The sequence below is a fragment of the Loxodonta africana genome, chromosome 17 (genome assembly GCF_030014295.1).
Source record: "Loxodonta africana isolate mLoxAfr1 chromosome 17, mLoxAfr1.hap2, whole genome shotgun sequence".
In the NCBI taxonomy this organism is placed as follows: Eukaryota; Metazoa; Chordata; class Mammalia; order Proboscidea; family Elephantidae; genus Loxodonta; species Loxodonta africana.
Genome location: NC_087358.1, coordinates 6,840,816 through 6,861,209, shown reverse-complemented (window position 1 = coordinate 6,861,209; position 20,394 = coordinate 6,840,816). Strand labels below are relative to the sequence as shown.

General features: G+C 41.7%; 1 protein-coding gene across 2 annotated transcripts in view; it reads right to left on the bottom strand.

The window, feature by feature from the left end:
• STK24 (serine/threonine kinase 24) overlaps window positions 1–20,394 on the bottom strand; it is a 142,104-nt gene that overhangs the window by 60,917 nt on the left and 60,793 nt on the right. For both annotated transcript variants that reach the window (XM_064269975.1, XM_064269974.1), the window contains exon 2: window positions 12,753–12,983. In XM_064269975.1, coding sequence (XP_064126045.1) covers window positions 12,753–12,983 — 231 coding nt within the window. The remainder of the gene's footprint in view (window positions 1–12,752; window positions 12,984–20,394) is intronic.

Here is a 20,394-nt window from a genome sequence, read left to right as displayed (position 1 = left end):
TCACTCAATGCCAAGACATCACTACTTCCTAACTACTCCCAGAGATGGCCAAGCTATGTATGTATATATGTATGTATGGACTATGGTATATCACCTCACATTTTGTTTTTTAAAAAATCTCTTTCCCTTCAGACAAAGATGCCTGAAGTTACCGGGCTTGGTAAATAAGAAACGGTCTGTCTACAGTTATCTGTGCATTAAGTATACAGAGAAAGAAGAGGGAAAAAAAGTCATGAAGAGAATTGGGAGGGATATTATTTCTGTGTTTTAAAAAGTCTGATTCCAACACACAAAAACCACCAAACCTATTACCATCGAGTCAATTCCTACTCACACTGACCCTACAGGACTGAGCAGAACTGCCCTACAGGATTTCTAAGTGGCTGGTGGAGTAGAACTGCCAACCTTTTGGTTAGCAGCTGAGATCGTAACCACTGCCCTGCCAGGGCTTCTTAAGTTTGAGGAATCCAATCAAAGAGAGAAAAAAGTCACTTACAAATTAATTTTTTTTCTAAAGATGGATCGTCACAACAAGGACAAAAGGACTCTCAAACATACTAATATAAAACCTTTAGGTCTGGCAGGTTTTCAGAAGGCAAGCAATTAAACCACTTTGAAACTAAAACCAAACCCGCTACCAAGTCAATTCCAACTCACAGTGACCCTATAGGACAGAGTAGAAATGCCCCATGGGGTCTCCAAGGCTGTGATCTTTACAGAAGCAGACTTCCACATCTTTGTCCTGTGGAGTAGGTGGTGGGTTCAAACCGCCAACCTTCTGGTTAGCAATCAAGCGCTTTAGCCACTGCGCCACCAGAGATCCTTGTAAACCACTCGGCCCCTCCTGAAATGACCAGGAACCTTATCAGTAAATCCTTCAGGGCCCAAGGGGTCTCAACAGCCCATTGCTGTAGAGCTGATTCCAACTCATAGCCACCCTACAGGACAAAACAGAACTGCCCCACAGGATTTCCAGTGCTTTGCTGGTGGATCCGAACTGCTGACCTTTTGGTTAGCAGCTGAGCTCTTAACCACTGCACCACCAGGGCCCCAGGATTCTCAAGAGTCAGGCAAAAAGGCGATGTTACTACAAAGGACCTGCTGTAGGACATCAGAATAAATACAGCTCTTTGGAAAGTGAGTTTACTAATAAATAACTGGAATGTCTGTAAACAGAAGGAATATAATTGCTGCTGTGGTTACATCCATATAAACCATCCAAAGGTGTGGACCAAGTTTGCACCAGCAAAGAAAGTTATATGACCACAAAACTACTATGAGACTCTTGGCAGGAGACAGAGCATAAGCAACTGAGAAGGAGCATGAGAACCCAGGCCGGTCCTGCAGAGCACGCATGACAGGTGTTGCTGAGGACACCATTTCCCAGCCAGGTAGAAGAGACTCTTTCAGATGTTGATGAGATTTCTAGATATATGTCAACTGGGCCACAGCTGCTGGAACAAATTCAAATGCAATCATTCAGCACATATGAGCTCTAGAGATGAACATGCCTAAGCGCTGAAGATTCAATGAAACCACCGCACGCGTGCCTAACGACAACGTCTCCTGTTGAACTACCCGAGAAATAAGGTGGCAATAAATAAAAATCCAACACTGGGCCAGCCAATGTGCTCTTTTGAAAATGATACCTGATATCCAGGAAGTGTGAAATGGTGGCCTTGGGCCAGGAGCTTGCAGGGCCATTGTGCTGCGAATTGGTCAAGCTCTGGGTGGGGTCTCGGTGACCGCACCCAAAAGGAGTAGGGACAAGCAGGCAGATGCCAGACTGCCCAGGGCCGTGGTGGCAGAGAGCAGATAGATGCCCACGATGGCTGCATGCGCCATCTTCAGGTCAGGATCCACTACAGGAATGCCTTATCAGAGGCACACTGGCTTTCTACTCACCCTTCACACAGTGCAGCTGCTTTGGAAAATGGTCTGGCAGTTCTTTAAAAGGTTAAACACAGAATTACCACATAATCCAGTAATCCCACTGCTAGGGTGTGCTGTACACCCAAGAGAAATAAATACATATGTCCACGCAAAAACCAATAAATGTTCACAGCAGCCAAAAAGTGCAAACAAACAAAATGACCATAAATCCAGGAATGAGTAAGTAAAATGTAGTATTATCCATACAGTGGGATGAAAGGAATAAAATACTCATAGGCTACAACATGGGTGAATCTTGAAAACACTATGCTAAATGAAAAGATCCAAAAACAAAAGACCACATATTGTATGTTTCATTTATATGAAATGCCCAACACAGACACATCTATAGCAACAGAAAGTAGGTTAGTAGCTGTTTAGGGCTGAGGGGATTAGGGGACTGGTGGAAAACAGTGAAGGGCTGCTAAGGGTACAGGGTTTCTTTTTGAGGTGATGAAAATGTTCTAAAATTGACCGTGATGATGGTCGCACAAATCTGTGAACACATCAAACCCATTGCCATCAAGTCAATTCTAACTCAGGTGACCCTACAGGACAGAGTAGAACTGCCCCACAGGGTTTCCAAGGCTGTAATCTTTACAGAAGCAGAATGCCACATCTTTCTCCTGCATAGTAGCCAGTGAATTCCAATGGCTGACCTTTTGGTTAGCAGCCCAGTTCTTAACAACTGCGCCACCAGGGTTCCTATATGAATACACTAGAAATCATTTAACTGTACACTTTAAGGGAGTGAACTGTGTCATATGTAAATAGCACCTCAATAAAACTGCTAAATAGAAGGGGGAAAAAAAGCAGAGAAACCAAAAAAGACTTCCACTGCTCTTGGAAATGTAAGCTGTAAGATTATTCTGAAGAGCAAGCTGGCAACGTTTAAGTAAAATGAGCATCCTATCCCCAAATATAAAGTCCAGAGTGATATATGGAAATAGTAACAATCATATGAAAAGACATTCAAAATCAAAAATCATTAGGAAAATTGCACATTAAAACGAAAATAAGATGCACGCCTCCTAAAGTGGCTCACGTGAAAAGTCCTGACAACGCCAGGTGCTGATGGAAACGCAGAACGATGCAGCCGCACTGGAGAGCAATTTGGCAGTCGCTCACAAAACTAAACATACACTTAACGTATGACACAGCAATTCTACTTCTAGGTATTTATCCTAGAGAAATGAAAACGTGTGTTCATACGAAAACAGTACACAGATGTTTACGGGAGCATTCTTCACAATTGCCTAAATATGGAAACAACCCAAATGTCCTTCAACAGGCCAACATGGGACATCCATTCAATGGTATATCACCCAGAAATAAAAAGAACAATATACACATGAACACAGATGAAATCTCAAGTGCTTTATGCTAACTGAAGAAGGCAGGACCAAAGGTTACATACTATGTGACTTCTCTTACAGGACACTCTGGTAAAGGCAAAACTACTGTACAGGGACACAGAGCACATCAGTGGTTGCCAAGGGGTTAGGCTGTGGGAAGAGGGTCTGACCACAAAGGGGCAGCATGAGGAAATTCTATGGGATGTTGAAATTGTTCTGTATCCTATGCGTGGTGGTGATTATAAAAATCCAAGCATGTGTTAACACACATAAAACTGTATACCCAAAAAAGTGAATTTTACAGTGTGTAAATTTCCAAAACTATATATATGGCTGTTGTGTGCTGTCAAGTCGATTCTGACACACAGCAATCTACAGGACAGAGGACAACTACCCCATAGGGTTTCCTAGGCTGTAATCTTTACAGTACAAATTGACAGGTCTTTTCTGCCCTGGAGCCATCGGTGGGTTTGAACCACCAACTTTCAGTTAGCAGCCTAGCTCTTAACCATTGTGCCACCAGGGCTCCTCATATACGTGGTACCAAAAAAAAATGTATTAAGAGTACACAGAACAATGCTTTAGCGACTGAGGATACACACATATTCAAAGAAATAGCAGAATCTGTGGTAAAAAGAGAACGGCAGTAGGGATGAAAGACAGAATAAAATAATGGATCAGAACTTACGAAGATCAATGATAATGGTGCCACAACTGCAGAATACGGAAAACTCAATTCTCTCCCTCTGAGGCCCACAGCGGAAAAGGACGAAAGAAATACAACAAGAAAACGACCAATGATTGATTTAACAGAATAAAGTAGGTCATTTTATTGGCTAAGAAGTTAGCCCATCACTCAAAGAGGCTACAATAGAACAGCCTCTGCTTTAGTAGTAAAACACAAAAAAACTTAAAACCACCAAGAAAAAATGGGAAAGAAAAAAGATATCAGCATTTCACTTGCTTTGTCATTTATTCATTAACACTACTAAAAATGACCAGGGTCAAAAATAAAAACCAGATAATTATTTCTACCTTGGTCATCATCCGTTCACTAGAAAACACGCACAACAGTAGCGTGGTGAGGGCCTCCAAGTATACAGTAAAAAAACCCGTTGCTGTAGAGGAGAACTGCCCCACGGGGTTCCAAGGAGTGGCTGGTGGATTCAAACTGCCTACCTTTTGGTTAGCAGCCAAGCTCTTCACACCTGCACCACCAGGGCTCCAAGTACACAGTACTACTCCAGATATTAAAAAATGTCTCAGGGAATATTAATTCTGTAGTAAGAGCGCAAGTGCTCAAGGGAAAACTATACGCTTCCTATTAAGACACCCTTCGGTGAGGGAATGGTTCCCTCTCAATTTAATGAACTATATCCGGAGGACGCCAGACCAACACTGCTTTCCGCTTCTTTATTGAGGCAAGCTGGGTTTATTACGGACAGTAGGCTAAAAAAGGGTCATAGTCAACATTTAGGTAAACAATTCCTGCTGGGAGTGAGCTTCTTCAGCCCATAATGTTCCCAAGGAATCACAAGGCCTTTTGCCCTATCTTACATCAGAACAGAAGTAACCCACAGAGGCACCTTTCAGGTACCATCATCCCCAAGATGTTGTCTGAGATTTCAGTTTCATAATCCTAGCGTACAGAGGCTGGACAGGGCCCGAGCAGTGCAAAGACACCATCCAGACTTTGGACGTGTTTTGCTCACAATGGTCTGGTCACTAAAACCCACATGGGCAGTAAATAAACAATCTGAGAGCCTGTCCAAATACCCTTTGAGATATTCCAACAGTCCCAAATGTCAGCCTTAGAAATACTAACATTACTTATGCTTATATTCCAAGGTAACAACAGATCACAAGGCACGGTATCTTCACAGCGGCAGTACTGGCATTTTGGGCTGGGTAACTGTTGTAGGGGGCTTTCCTGAGCCCTGCAGAATGTTTAAAAGCAACCCTGGCCTTAACCCACTAGAGGCCAGTCTCACCCTGCCCCCTACCCTCAACCCCATAGTTAACAACCAAAAATACCTTCAGGCATTGCCTGCCACCTGCAAAAGGTACAGAGAAGCACAAAGTACTACGTTGAGGCAGCTCCATCCCGATGTCAAGCTCTCATCTCTATTACAACCATCCAACACCCTTAGCCACATAAACTCCTCACACCGCACAAGGACGGCTCCCTACGGTAGAGTCCTGGCTTTCTTCTTTGGCTCTGTAATTTTGTTTTTTGACTCCACTTCAAATAGGATGCAAATCATCTCTCCACATGGACTAAAATAGTACCCTACTTTCTCTGTCTCAATGAAAATACTGTTGGGACCAAAGCAAAGTGGACTCTTTGTCTTTGGGAGCAGGAAAGATATGAATGAGAAATAAACTGTGTGCTTTGATAAGAATTTCTGAGGCAGAGAAGAGTTTATACATCCCAGGCATACTTATGAACTGGAAATGCTTACAGAAACCACTAACTCATCTACAGTCCTAAACGTGTCTGAAGCCAAGGGCCAACATAAGAGCATGTTCCGCCATGGAACAGCTGGAGGAAAGGCTTGAGGGGAGACAAAATTCAGACACGGGTCCTAATTGGCTCAGTTAGTTATCACGTAGCTAGAGTAATATTAAGAAGCCCTGGTGGCACAGCGATTAGGCACTCAGCTGCTAACCAAAAGGTCTCAGATTTGAACCCACCAGCCAGGAAGAAAGACGTGGTAATCTGCTTCCATAAAGACTTACGGACTAGAAAACCCTATGGGGCAGTTCTACTCTGTCCTATAGGATTCCTGTTGAGCTGGAATCAAATGGATGGCTGTGGGTTTGGTTTTTAGACTAGTCTTTCTTCTTGAAAGGATAAAAAGATCAAGAAATTATAGTACGGACAAGGGAGAGAATCTTGTCGGGGGGTGCATTTTCCTGGAGATACTGTTTAATAATAGGCTGATAATATTCTATCGGCCAATCTAGGACACTTCTGAAAATCAAGAGGGCTGCCATTCTGCTGGGACAAGAAGCACAGACCAAGGCTGTTGATAGGTGGTAACCTACACAGCAGTCACAGTCACAGAGATGCCAGGGATTTATGTAAATATTATTTTACTTCTCTGCCTAAAGATGAAACACCTGGTTTTCCTCTTTCATCAGGAACTACTACTATTTTCCCTTTGGGGAAGGTAGAGGGAAAAAATGAGAAACCATAAGTCTAAAGAATGTAACTCGGAGAAATGACCCTAAAATGAGATTACGTTTCTGTAACGTGAACAACGCAACACAATCAACCTTTTATCAGAATAATTTGTACTTTCCTGAAGTACTTGCTTTTTCTGAAACTCACCAAAGGTATTTTCCTATGTTAAAGTTTTCGGGTGAATCTGATGGGGAAAGCCACCCCAAAGATTTTTAGGAACCGAAGAAAACTGATTCTTAAGTCAGAAATCTGAATCCATAGTTAGACCCCTACTTGCTCCACGGGACCCGTTTCCTTAATTTTGATACTATAACACAACCAGGGCAGTAAAGGTCTGATAAGCACAGCTTTTCTTTTCTGCATCACACCCAAAATGCTTTGGTTAAACTGACGTGAAGTTTGACAGTACTAAGTAATTTATTGTAAAAGAGGATAACAATCTCATTTTAGTATGCTAACAGTATTTTTTACACTTGTGAACTTTGAATTATTTGGTATAGATCTCTTTTCCCTTGTTAAAATAAAACAATGTCTAAATTATCATCTGCTAAAAACCTACTGTATGCCAGGTTCTTCACACACACAGTCTCAGTCTTTACAGTAACCCTGTAAGATAGGTATCTTTATCAACATTTACCCTTGAGGAAACGAGTGGCTCAGAGAACACTCCAGACAGCCAAAGACCTGTGCTAGCATCTGGAACTAAGATTCTGGTCTAAGTACCAGTGCACCTTAGAAAGTGAAGATTCTGAGGGGTTGACCATCACCCCAAAAGAACAACAACAAAACAAAACCAAGAGATTCATGTTGCTGAAGAGAATGACCTGAATTCGTGAAATGCAGTACAAAATGTGAAAAGGCTTAGAATCCTAGACTACAGTGTACTTCTCCTCTTTATCATCTCACTATCTTCACTGCCTAACTAAAAAACACACAAAAAAAATCTCTCTCCTGCTATACTCCACCTCAAAAACCTCCCACACATGGTTTCATTTTGATCTCATGGATGGTATTTTTGTGGTAGGAAACTCCAGCAGTATAATGGTTTGTACATGAGGCCTTCTGGTTAATTAGATATTCTAGCTGGTTTAATTTCCAAAAAATTCAACCCTTCCATGAACAACAATGAATGAAGTTCTTTTATGATACGTGATGATCTTTAAGGCCTTCCCAGTCCCCAGATCCATCAATATAAACATACGTTATCCCCTTCCTATACTCCCTAAATTATTGCTTTTAATCTCTGAAAAAACAACATGCTAGAAAGCAGTTCTGTGATTTGAGCATAGCTGCTGCCAACCATTGACAAGCTCAGCTGCCAACCAAATGTTGTAGGCTTGAGCCCACCGAGGGGCATCTCGGAAGAAAGGCCTGGCAATCTCCTTCTAAAAATCAGCCATTAAAAACCCTAAGGAGAACAGTTCTACCCTGACACACACAGGATCACCATGAGTCGTAAACAACTTGACGGCAACTGATTTTTTTTTTTTTAATACAATCAAAATTACCTCTATTCTCCTGATCCCTGGGTAACATTCATTACCTTTAGACCGCTTAACTACTGTTTCTAATCTATTTCTCTAGAACAGATGAAGGAAACCAAAACATAATTATGAAATCTTCTAAGGCTAACCAGCAATGAAGAAACCAATTTCTAGTGATCTCCTCTCCTCTCAGGTCCTGCTATATAGAAGTCCCTTAACGCAGGGGAAATCCTGAGGCCTTCTCCAGTCACCAGTCAAAGAACTAAGAATATGAGCTCTGAATAATCTGGGAAGTGCTTTCAAAAGGGAAGAAAACACACAAAGCACGATTATTTTCAACTCTGTGTCTAAGATCCATTTGTCTTCCAGGTCAATTTAATCCGTATCTTACCTGACAGTTGTTGCTGTTTGCCGTGAAGTCAATCCTGACTCAGTGACCCTGTAAAGCTGAGCAGAACTGCCTTATAGGGTTTCCAAGGCTGCAAACTAGGGCTCTACTGATTTAAACTTTATAAGGTTACCAAGATGATGGAGGAATATTCTCTAACTCACCACTGAGGATCCTCTTCCGGAAAAAGGGATTTCATGAAACTACGCTACACACATTGGGTAAATCTGCTGCAAAAGATCACTTTACAGTGTTAAAAAACAAAGATACCACCGTAAGGACTCAGGTACGCCTGACCCAAACCATGGTGTTTTCAATCACCTCATATGCACGCAAAAGCTGGTCGATGAATAAGGAAGCTCGAAGAAGAATTGACGCCCTTGAATTATGGTGTTAGCGAAGAATATTAAATACATCATGGACCAGCAGAAGAACAAACAAATCTGTCTTGGAAGAAGTACAGACTGAACGTTCCTTAGAAGCAAGGACCGAGAGACTTCATCTCACATACTTCGAACATGTTATCAGGTGGGAGGGATCAATCCCTGGAGAAGGACATCATGCTTGGTAACGCTGTCAATCAGCAAAAAGAGGAAGGCCCTCAAGGAGATGTGACTGACACAGTGGCTGCAACAATGGACTCAAGCGTAACAATGATTGTGAGGATGGCACAGGACCGGGCAGTGTTTCCTTCTGTTGCACACAGGGTTACTATGAGCTGGAACCAGCTCAACGGCACCGAACAGCAATAGCATGTTCTGTAAGAGAGGCAAGATAAAATCACAGGTCTAGAGTCTCGTCCTGCCCAATTTACAATCGTTAATATTGTGTAACACGAGTGATTTATTATGCTTTTACCCAAATATGAAAGAAGAATCTTTTATATGGTCACAGAAATCAAGGGTAACTTTCTGCAATGGCAATGTTATTCCTGGCATCCTTGTCGCAGCTGTATTTCCTAAAGGACAATCTGCCTAATAAAATATATAAAGCACTTGAGATAAAACTATCAAGAGTTTCACCTTACCTGAAGGCAGTCAGTGGAGAAAATCAATTCATGAATCATTCCGTCTCCCTTACAAGGTGACTACAGAAAAGGCCAGCTAGCTGTGCACCAAACCTACCTCCTCTCCCTGTTGAGCACACAATTAGATGGCCTCTCCCAGCCTCCCGAGTTAGGTGTGGTCATGTGACTGAGCTCTGGCCAGGGGAATGTGGGCAGAAATAATGTGTTCTATATCAGGCCTGGGCACATAAGACTTCCCAGACGTGATCTTCCACTTTTCCCCCCGGCCGACTTGATGGAAAGCAGCACAGCCGTGTGGAAGGTGAAAATGGGAGAGCCATGAGACAGAAGACACTTGAGTTCCTGACTCACTGTTTGGAGGAAAACCATCCACGGATCAGGAATACCAGTGAGCAAGACGTAAACTTCTATCACTATAAATCTGCGGCATCTATTGCAGCAGCTAACGTTAGTTAACTAAAACACAAGGGCAACTCTACGTGAAGGTTAGGTTGACCTGGAACCTGTGTTCCAGAATTGGTGACTCAGGAAAAAACAGGACACACCAGCTGCGAATCCCTAGATATGTACTGTCAAGGTTGACACCACGTTTGGCCACCATGAGGGAAACTTCCTCTGTCTGGCATGCATGAGGGTAAAGAAGTACTTCTAAACCACTAATCCTTGATGTCCAGAGTTAAATATTATTGTTGTTGTTGTCAGGTGCCATCGAGTGGGCCCCCAAGTCACAGCAACCCCATGAACAACGGATCAGACTGCTGTGATCCAGAGAGTTTTCACTGGACGATTGTTTTGGAAATGTATCACCAAGCCTTTCTTCCTAGTCTGCCTTAGTCGGGAAGTTCTGCTGAAACGTGTTCAAACTCACAGCAATACATAAACCTCCGATGACAGACGGGTAGTGGCTGCGCTTCAGGCGCACTGGCCGAAAACTGAACCCAGGTCTCCCACCTGGAAGGTGAGAACCGCTGCTGCCCAAAGTGAACTACTAGCTGGCACACATCACCAAAACTTTGTGAAGCTCTTCCACACTTTCCCTGCCAAAGATATCATTATTCACATTAAAACACAATGTCAGCCTATTGTGTGAAACCCAACTCTGGGTTTACTATAAAACTATTGTTGAAATCATTTCATAGAGGACAGTAAGTGATACCATGGACAGAGTCCAAAATAACATGGTTGGGTTTTTTTTTTAACTTTTTTTTTTTCACGGTAAAAAAATTTAACATCAAGTTTTGACGTTTCTTCGCCTTTCCCCGTGAAAGTCCCTTGGATCGTGAGAATTACAAAACCTACAGTGTTTCCCTTTTTGTTCTGTCAGAATCCAAACTGAATGCATCATCACGGCAACATTAAGTCTCCTGTTGGCGTACTTCCTCCTCCTTTCTTTGGTCCTCCCTGGTGGCGTAGTGGTTAAGTGCTACAGCCGCTAACCCAAGGTTCGGCAGTTCAAATCCACCAGGCGCTCCTTGGAAACTCTCCAGGGCACTTCTGCTCTGTCCTATAGGGTCGTTATGAGTCGGAATCGACTTGACGGCACTGGGTTTGGTTTTGGAAGTTTCTTGGTCGACCTTATTATATACGCCCTTTATTGAAAGGTAATTTAAGAGATGAGGTATGAATAAATTTAACCAATCAACAAACACTTGTTAAGTAGCTGTTATATGTCAGGTACTTTCACATACTTAATTCCATTTAATCTTTACAACAGTGGGGTGTATATCATATTCTCTATTATACAAGTGAGGAAGCTAAAGTTCATGAAAGTTTCAAAAAAAAAAAAAAAACTTGTTCAAGGCCACACAGTAAAGTAAGTTACAGCGAGATTTAGTCCAGCCTCATGTGACTCCAAAACTCATTTTTTCCACTTCAAAATGCTGCATTTGACCTACATGATACATTGCCATTCCTTCCTAGGTAATGCTCAAATGCTTGAAAGATATAATTACCACTAAAATTTTAGTTCCTTTTAAGATTCATTCTATTAATTCAATGGTTCTCAACATTTCCATCCCTCCACTTACACCTTATTATTTCCACAAAATCAAAACCAGTAATACCCCTTGACATCAGAGCCGGTTACAAGCTGTAACACAGAGACTACGGGACAAGCCGAGGAGAGGAGTAGGCCTAGCCTTACGTTATGCAGGTTTATTGGCCGCTTCCCTCAGGAAATGGTTATTTATACCTATGAGGCTTTGGTTTCCATAAGAATTATTTCAGAATTTTTCTTAACCAATTCTTAAGATTCCTAAAACCCCACTTTGAAAGATGCGTCATTTTTAAGTTCAGTGAAATAGGCATGCATTGAGGAACTTAAAGCACCGAACAGTTTAAACATGACTACTCTAAAAAAAACAAAACCAAACCCAGTGCTGTCGAGTCGATTCTGACTCATAGCGACCCTACAGGACACAGTAGAACTGCCCCATAGAGTTTCCAAGGACCGCCTGGCAGATTCGAACTGCCGACCATTTGGTTAGCAGCCATAGTAGCACTTAACCACTACACCACCAGGGTTTCCGTGACTACCCTACGTCATCTAAAGTGATAAAATGGGTCCACACAGGATTGGAAAACCATTCCTAGTCCGAATCCTCCCCATTTAAGCAACTCGGTGGAGAAGAAGGAGAATTCGTGGTGTTGTATTATAACTGCTATTTTATTTAAGTATACTGTAATTATTCACTCACCTGGCAATCTTAAAAGTCAAGTATAGACAAGTATAGTTAGCTAATCAACATCACCAATACTCAGCAGCAGTTTTTAAACACAGCATTAAATGAAACCACAAATGATGACTGAAAATCTCAAAAGACTAATAACTTTTAGGTTGGCATGAGTTTTTATTACTACTCATACCAAAGAACCAAACCCACTGTCGTTGATTTGATTCTGACTCATGGCGACCCTACAAGGAGTAGAACTGCCCTACAAGATTTCCAAGGCCATAATCATTACGGAAACAGACTGCTCCATCCTTCTCCAGCAGAGAGGCTGACCTTTTGGTTAGCAGCTGAGCGCTTATTCACTGCACCACCGGGGCTTCTCATTATTAATTATAAATCACCCTACACTAGGTAAATAATGGTCATTATTAAAATAAATTAATAAATGGTAAATTCTTACTCAGAGGAATACTCTTTCTTGTCTGAAAGGGAATTTCAACATCAAACACTCTTACCAAAAATATATTTCTAAAGTGACATTTAAGAATGATAAAACTAACAAAGCCAGGTTCTGTTGACTGCAGAGGTCAAAGCATTTCTCCTTCCTTTGAAAACCTACTGGGCTGCTGAAGTCCTTCCTACAAACCGCTCACGTCCCAGTCGAGTGCCGCGTAACAGAAAACGGCTTTTTTATCTTTGAGCCTTACCTTCAGATAGGATCCATAATATTTGGTTACATACGGACTGTCACACTGACTCAGCACCGTGATCTCTTGTTGAATGTCCTCTATCTCATCTTCAGCTTCTTCCAGGTCAATGATCTTTATGGCGACCACTTTCTGAGTCCGATTGTCAATGCCTTTGAACACCTCGCCAAAAGAGCCCTTTCCGATTTTCTCTAGTTTTGTAAAAAGCTCTTCCGGATCTGCTTTTAGGTTCTGTAGGAGAGAAAGGAAACAAGGGGCACTTTAATAACTCACAGTGCCTGTGACTTCTTTGTTTTATTTGTAACATGACAAACCACAGTCTTGCAAGGACTGATCTCTTTCCCTTATTTTAAGAATCAGGTTAGGTGCAATCACAGCTCTTCACATTCAGAACCTAAGATTTCTAAGTCTCGCCTACATTTGTGAATCATAAGTGTGCAAACAAGAACTACCTAGTGAGATTATTAAAATAAGGAAAAGACTCCAGCTTTTGTGTAATTTATATAATCAAAGTAAATAAAAATCAAAACACTTAACTGAATACATTAGGATACACGAACTTAAAAAAAATCACTCATCTAACCATGCAAAAGTTCCACTTTTCTCCCCACAGGGCCCCCAAAGTTCCCTAAGGGTCAGTCTTTGTTAAAACACAGGTTAGCTGGGTACATATAGTAGAAACGAAAAACTATCATACCCTAACTATAGCAGTTTTACAGCAGGCCACGTTTCAAAGTCCAACAAATACAATCTTATGCCTCTTCACTTTAGCTACTCCCTTTGCCGAAACAATAACATTTTAACTAGATCCCAGAACACAACAGGCAGCTTGTTTTCTTTTGTCACATCCAAACCCACCCACTGCCGTCGAGTCAATTCCAACTCATAGCGACCCTACAGGACAGAGCAGAACTGCCCATAGAGTTTCCAAGGAGCGCGTGGCGGATTCGAACTGCCAACCTCTTGGTTAGCAGCCGCTGCACTTAACCACTACGCTACCAGGGTTTCCATACACCACGACCAAGAAGAATTTATTCCAGGGATGCAGGGATGGTTCAACGTTGGAAAAACTATCAGTGTAAAACATGACGGCAGTGGAACAAAGGAAAAGAACCACATGATCATCTCTGTGGACACAGAAAAAGTATTTGATAAAAAACAACACCCTTTCTTGATGAAAACCCTAAAGAAGATTATAAAGAAATAAAAGGTATCCAAATTGGAAAAGAAGTAAAAATATCTCTATTTGCAGATGATATGATCCTTTTTATAGGAAATGCCAAAGAGTCCACAAGAAAACATCCACAGCTTAACAGAAGAATTTAACAAAGTTGCAGGGTACAAGGTCAACAAACAAAAATCAACTGAGTTTCTATACACAGCAGTGAGAAATCTGACAGGAAAACAATCTCATTTACAGTAGCATCTAAGAGAATAAAATACCTAGGAATAAATCTAACCAGGAACATGAACGACTTATACAATGAGAACTATAGAACACTGCTGAGATTAAAGGAGGCAAATAAATGGCAAAATATTCCATGTTCATGGATTGGAAGATTTAACACTGTTAAGATTTCAATACTACCAAAGTGATCTGCAGATTCAACGCAACCCCATCAAAATTCCAATAGCCTTCTTTATAGAAGCAGAAAAACCAATCCTCAACTTTACATGGAATGGCAAGAGGCCCCAAATAGCTAAAACAACGTTAAAAGAGAAGAACGAAGTAGGATGACTCACACTTCCTCATTTTAAAATATACTATACAGCTACAGTAATCAAAACAGCCTGGTACTGGAATAACAATAGACACATAGACCAATGAATAAAATCGAGAATCCAGAAATAAACCCATACATCTATGGTCAACTAATTTTTGACAAGAGTGCTAAGTTCATTTGACGGGGCAAGAAGAGGCTCTTCAATAAATGCTGCTGGGAAAATTAGTTTTCCACATGCAAAAAATGAAAGAGCATCCGTGCCTCACACCACACACAAAAACAAACTCAAAATGGATTAAGGACCCAGATGCACAAACTAAAACCACGAAATTCTTTACTTTTATTGTGCTTTAAGTGAAAGTTTACTAATCAAGCCAGTCTCTCATACAAAAGCTTATATGCACCTTGCTATATTAAAAAAAAAAAAAAAATTTTTTTTTTTTTTTTTAATATACTCCTAGTTGCTCTTCCTCTGAGATAGCACACTCCTTCCCTCCACTCTCTCTTTTCATGTCCATTTGGCCAGCTTCTGACCCCCTTTGCCCTCTCATCTCTTCTCCAGACAGGAGCTGCCCACATAGTCTCATGTGTCTACTTGATCCAAGGAGCTCACTCTTTACCAGTATGTTTCTATCCCATAGTCCAGTCCAATCCCCGTCTGAAGAGTCGGCTTTGGGAATGGTTCCTGTCTTGGGCTAACAGAAGGTCTGCGACCATGACCCTCTCGGGTCCTTCTAGTCTCAGCCAGACCATTAAGTCTGGCCTTTTTACAAGGCCCACTGCTCTCCTGCCCCATCAGGGGTTCTCTGTTGTGTTCCCTGTCAGGGTAGGCATCAGTTGTAGCCAGGCACCATCTAGTTCTTCTGGTCTCAGGATGATGTAGTCTCTGATTTATGTGGTCCTTTCTGTCTCTTGGGCTCATAATTACCTTCTGTCTTTGGTGTTCTTCATTCTCCTTTGCTCCAGGTGGGCTGAGACCAATTGATTCATCTTAGATGGCTGCTTGCTAGCGTTTAAGACCCCAGATGCCACACTCCAAAGTGGGATGCAGAATGTTTTCTTAATAGATTTTATAAAGCCAATTGACTTAGATGTCCCCTGAAACCATGGTCCCCAATCCCCTGCCCCTGCTAAGCTGGCCTTTGAAGCGTTCAGTTTATTCAGGAAACTTCTTTGCTTTTGGTTTAGTTCAGTTGTGCTGACCTCTCCTGTATTGTGTTAAAACTATGAAATTCTTAAAGAACAAGCAGAGGCAATACAGTCAGACCTAGCTTTCAACAATGGATTATCTAATATAATTACAAAAGCACAAACTGCAAAAGACAAAAAAAATAATAAATGGGACCTCATAAAAATCAAAAATGTGTTTATCAAAAAACTTGTTTACCAAAAAAACTGAAAAGGCAAGTTACCAACTGAGAGAGTATCTTTGGAAACCATATATCCTATAAGAATCCAATAACCAAAATATATACAAAGCTTTCACAGTTTAACAAGGCAATCACAAAGTTGGCAAAGGACTTGAATAGACATTTCACCAAAGAGGACATTCAGATGGCCACCAAACACATGAAAAGATTCTCTACATCATTAAACATGAGAGAGATGTAAATCAAAACCACAATGAGATGCCATTTCACTTCTACTAGCATGACGAAGATTTAAAAAAAAAAAAAAAATAACCATTGTTGGCAAGAATGTGGGCAAAGTGAAACCCTTATCCATTGTTGTGGGAATGCAAAATGGTACAGCCATTGTAGAAAACACTGTGGCAGTTCCTCAATAAACTAAAAATAAAACTACCCTAAGACCCAGCAATTCCACTCCTAGTTACACACCTGAAAGACTTGAAAGCAGATACTCAAAGAGAGACTTGTACAGCAATGTTCATTGCTGCATTATTCACAACAGTTAAAAGGTAGAAACAACCTAAATGGCCATCAACAGATGAATGAATGAACAACATGTGGTATACATATACAGTGGAATACTACTCAACCAGCAGGAGAAATGAAGTCTTGATACATGCCACAGAATGGATGGCGCTTGAAGGCATGATGCTGGGCAAAATAAGCCAATCACAGAAGAATAAATATCATACCACCTCACTTATATTAAAAAAAAAAAAAAACAAGAAAAGTAAAATATATAGACACCAAAGTTTATGAGTAGTTATTAGGGGCAGTAAGCTGGAACCCTGGTGACGCAGTGGTTAAGAGCTCGGCTGCTAACCAAAAGGTCAGCAGTTGGAATCCACCAGCCTATCCTTGGAAACCCTGTGAGGCATTCTACTCTACCCTACAGGGTCATTATGAGTTCGAATCAACTCGATGGCAATGGGTTTGTTTGTTTAGAGGCAAGGGAGGAAGAGGAGTTAACAGTGATAGAAAAATCGCAATCACTAAGCGTAGGGTTGCACAGCCGATTACTGTAATTTTCTGTCAATAAGCTGCACACCTGTAAAATGTTGAATTGGCAAAAGTTGTGTGATAGATATATTTACAACAACAAAAAAAAGAGTAGTGGCTTAGGCATCGTGGCATTCTGGTTCCTTGGTTTGGAGGTTTATAGTCATGGTTTCATGAGACATCCCAGTTAGTTGCCCTAATAACATGTTTAGTGCTTCTTTCCTAGCTCCTATTTTGTTGCATAGTGTCTGGGGTCTTAAGAGCTTCCAAGCAGCCATCCAAAGCACAACAACTGATCTCTATTTACCCAGAGCAACAGAGGAAGGAGAAGTCAGGAGTAGGAGGAAGATATGGAATGTGTGCCTAATCGTCTCCATGAACAACTGCCTCCTTTGACATGAGACCAGAAGAACTGGATGGTGCCCAGCTACTACCACTGAACATTCTGATTAAGGATTTCATAGAAGAATCCTGATCAAAAGGGGGAAAATGTAATACAGAATTTCCAATGCTCATGGACTGTAGAATTTCTGGAGCCATGGAGGGCAAATGAACCCCTGAAACTATTGCCCTGAGATAATCTTTAAACTTTGAAGCAAAAATATCCCCTGAAGTCATAGTTTAGCTTAATTAACCAGTAAAAAAGGTCTGCCTCGAGCATTATGCTCTTTACAAACTACCTAAAGGGATCAGACTGACAACAGTAACTGGAAAGGTTAGATAGGAACCTTAGAGGGCAGTGACTTTATGTTAATGGGGGAAGAACAACTCAGAAAAGGAGGGTGAGAATGGTTGCCCAACTCAAAGAATTAATCACTGTCACTAAATTGCACATGTAGAAACTATTGAATTGGTGTATGTTTTGCTGTGTATATGCTCAACAACAGCAACAAAAGAAATAAAACTTTGAGAGAAACACAAAATGCCAATGACACCCTGCTGAGAAGCCCTAACCTGGGCCAACAGAACCCCACAGCATAAGGAGTTGTCAACCCTACAAAATACATCTTCTCTCACAAACATCCCCTATGAGGAAGAGGATTCCAGGCCAACCCTTGGAAGTCTACTAATCACTCAAAGAAACTGAAATATTATGAAAAAAGAAACAAGGGGGAAAAAAGGATTGAAAATGAGAAAAAGAAAGACAAGAAAGAGAAGGAAGAATAAAGGGAAGATGAGATACCCATAGACCAGCAAACTGAAGTGGGTCATCTGCACAATATTAGGGTAGTCTCAGCAGCATGCTGACAACTAACAACAAGGAGTTAAATGAGCTTTATGGGCTGACCAGGTGCTAACCACTAACTTGCTTTCGAAGGTGAAGCACACTGAGCTCCAAGCAAACCGACTGAGAAGGAACTCGTCAAAAACAGCACATTTCCAATTTGGAGGCCTTGCTGTGCTATACTCTACGTGAACCAAAAACCAAAACCCAGTGCCATGGAGTCGATTCCGACTCATAGCAACCCTACAGGACACAGCAGGACTGCCCCATAGAGTTTCCAAGGAGCGCCTGGCAGATTTGAACTGCCAACCCTTCAGTCAGCAGCCGTAACACTCAACCACTATGCCACCAGGGTTTCCATAGTCTACATACACTGTGAAAATAACATACCACAGTCATACAAGGGTGACTTTGTTAACACAAAGTGAGGTAGAGTCCAAGCGCTATGGTGAGGCTTCACACTGAGCAATGTAAAAGCTCATAAAACCCAGCAACCAAGTCAGTAAAAATGAACAAGGTACGCTCTGGGGTTGCTAGGAAAAAAAGGACACGATAGAGACGGTGTCATTTAGAGCTCTGCCTGCTCTGGAAGTGGGCTGGCCTCCTTAATGCATAGTTTAAAAAACTGCCAGGAATTACAAGCACCATACTTTTAACCAGGATTCCCTTAGCTCATAAAATGAAACAAACATTCATCTGCAGAAAATGAAACTATCTGTTCACCTTCATTTCCACTTGAAGTACTGCACTAAATACATCGACTGGGTTATTAATATTGAGATGCATTTTTTTTTCTTAAGCAATTTCTGAACAGTTTTCAATCATGGAGTTGGGTCTCTAACGTCTTTTATATACCAAATGGACCCAGGACGCCTGAATATGCATTCCAGACTTTACAAAACACTGACCTTGATTCCTTGGTTTACCAAGATAATCACTGACAAGCAGTCAGGAGCCCTGGGTAGTTTTTATTAAGTGAGGATTGTTTTTGAAGCTAGTGGAAACCCCTAAAATATCCTCTATTCGTACAATTAGAAATAAGAATTACTGTTTTCAAATTTATAAAGTACTCCAAATTAAGAACCCTTCAAAGCAATTTTGGGGGCCACTCCCATAGAATCCCAAGGAACCCTTGGTGGGTGTGTCCCATTCCACTCAGCCTGCATACCCCTGCCTAGACTGAATCTCCATTGTCACCGTCATCTCTGACACAAACTGCTAAGGATTAAAGGATTCTAGGGGGTGGGGAGACAGAAGAAACATTCATTTCCTTATTTAAGTACAAACAAATACAGCAGTGAGTGGCTGACGCTCACTTTCCACAGCTACAATCTTTCCCTTACCTCCTTACTCCCAGGATGAGGTAGGATGACCCTCTTCTTTTTCAAGACCAATCCTAAAAGCTGGGCTTTAGAATCCATCCTTCTCTCCTCCAGGATACAGCTTCACCAACTTCAATTTATCCCACTCTACTGGCTCTTTGCCCTTGTCATATCAACGTGCTCAAGTTTCTTCAGTAAAAAAAAAAAAAGTCCTTGACCCTGGTGATTCCTTCACTCCTTCCTCTGTAGTTCCGTTCAAGAGGAGGTCCCCTGAAAGTCATCAGGACCAGCCAAGTCTCCACCTACCACCGGACTCACTCCTCAGCCCACTGCAGCCTGGCTCTGCCCTCATCACAGCCCTGAATCAGCTTTTGCATGGGCACCGATGACGCCATTTCTGCATCTCCTCTGTGGCAAGCTATACACTCAGTAGCCACACACTCCTCTGAACTTTCCACTCCCTTGGCAGCTGCAACCCTGCTCTGCACTGTCTTTGTCCAACCTCCCTAGTTCCTTCTAACAGAAATCTTCACTTGTAGACTCTACCCTTGCCAGACCTTCCACGCAGACAGTCCCCAAGACTCCACACCTGGCCTCCTGTCCTTCCCAGGGTTGTCATACACAGGCCCATGGCTGGGGGCCGTGCTTCCCAAACCTGCCTGGTGAGAGTCACCTGGGAAACTTAAAAGAAAGAGATCCCAGCACGCTTGCAGACATACATGGGGGAAAGCACACAATCCACCTTTTAAAATGCCCCTATTGATCATCATGAACAGCCATCTCAGCAGAGAAACTGTTTAAAATTATTGTGTAAATGATAACTTTCAAATTGTTATCTCCAGCACTGCCTTTTGAGTTTTAACTCCTAGTACCAATTACTAGATATTGTCTCTCTCTACCTGGACATCTCAAGGTCAACATGGACAGAGTGAATCTGCCATTTTACCTGTTGAACTGGACCCT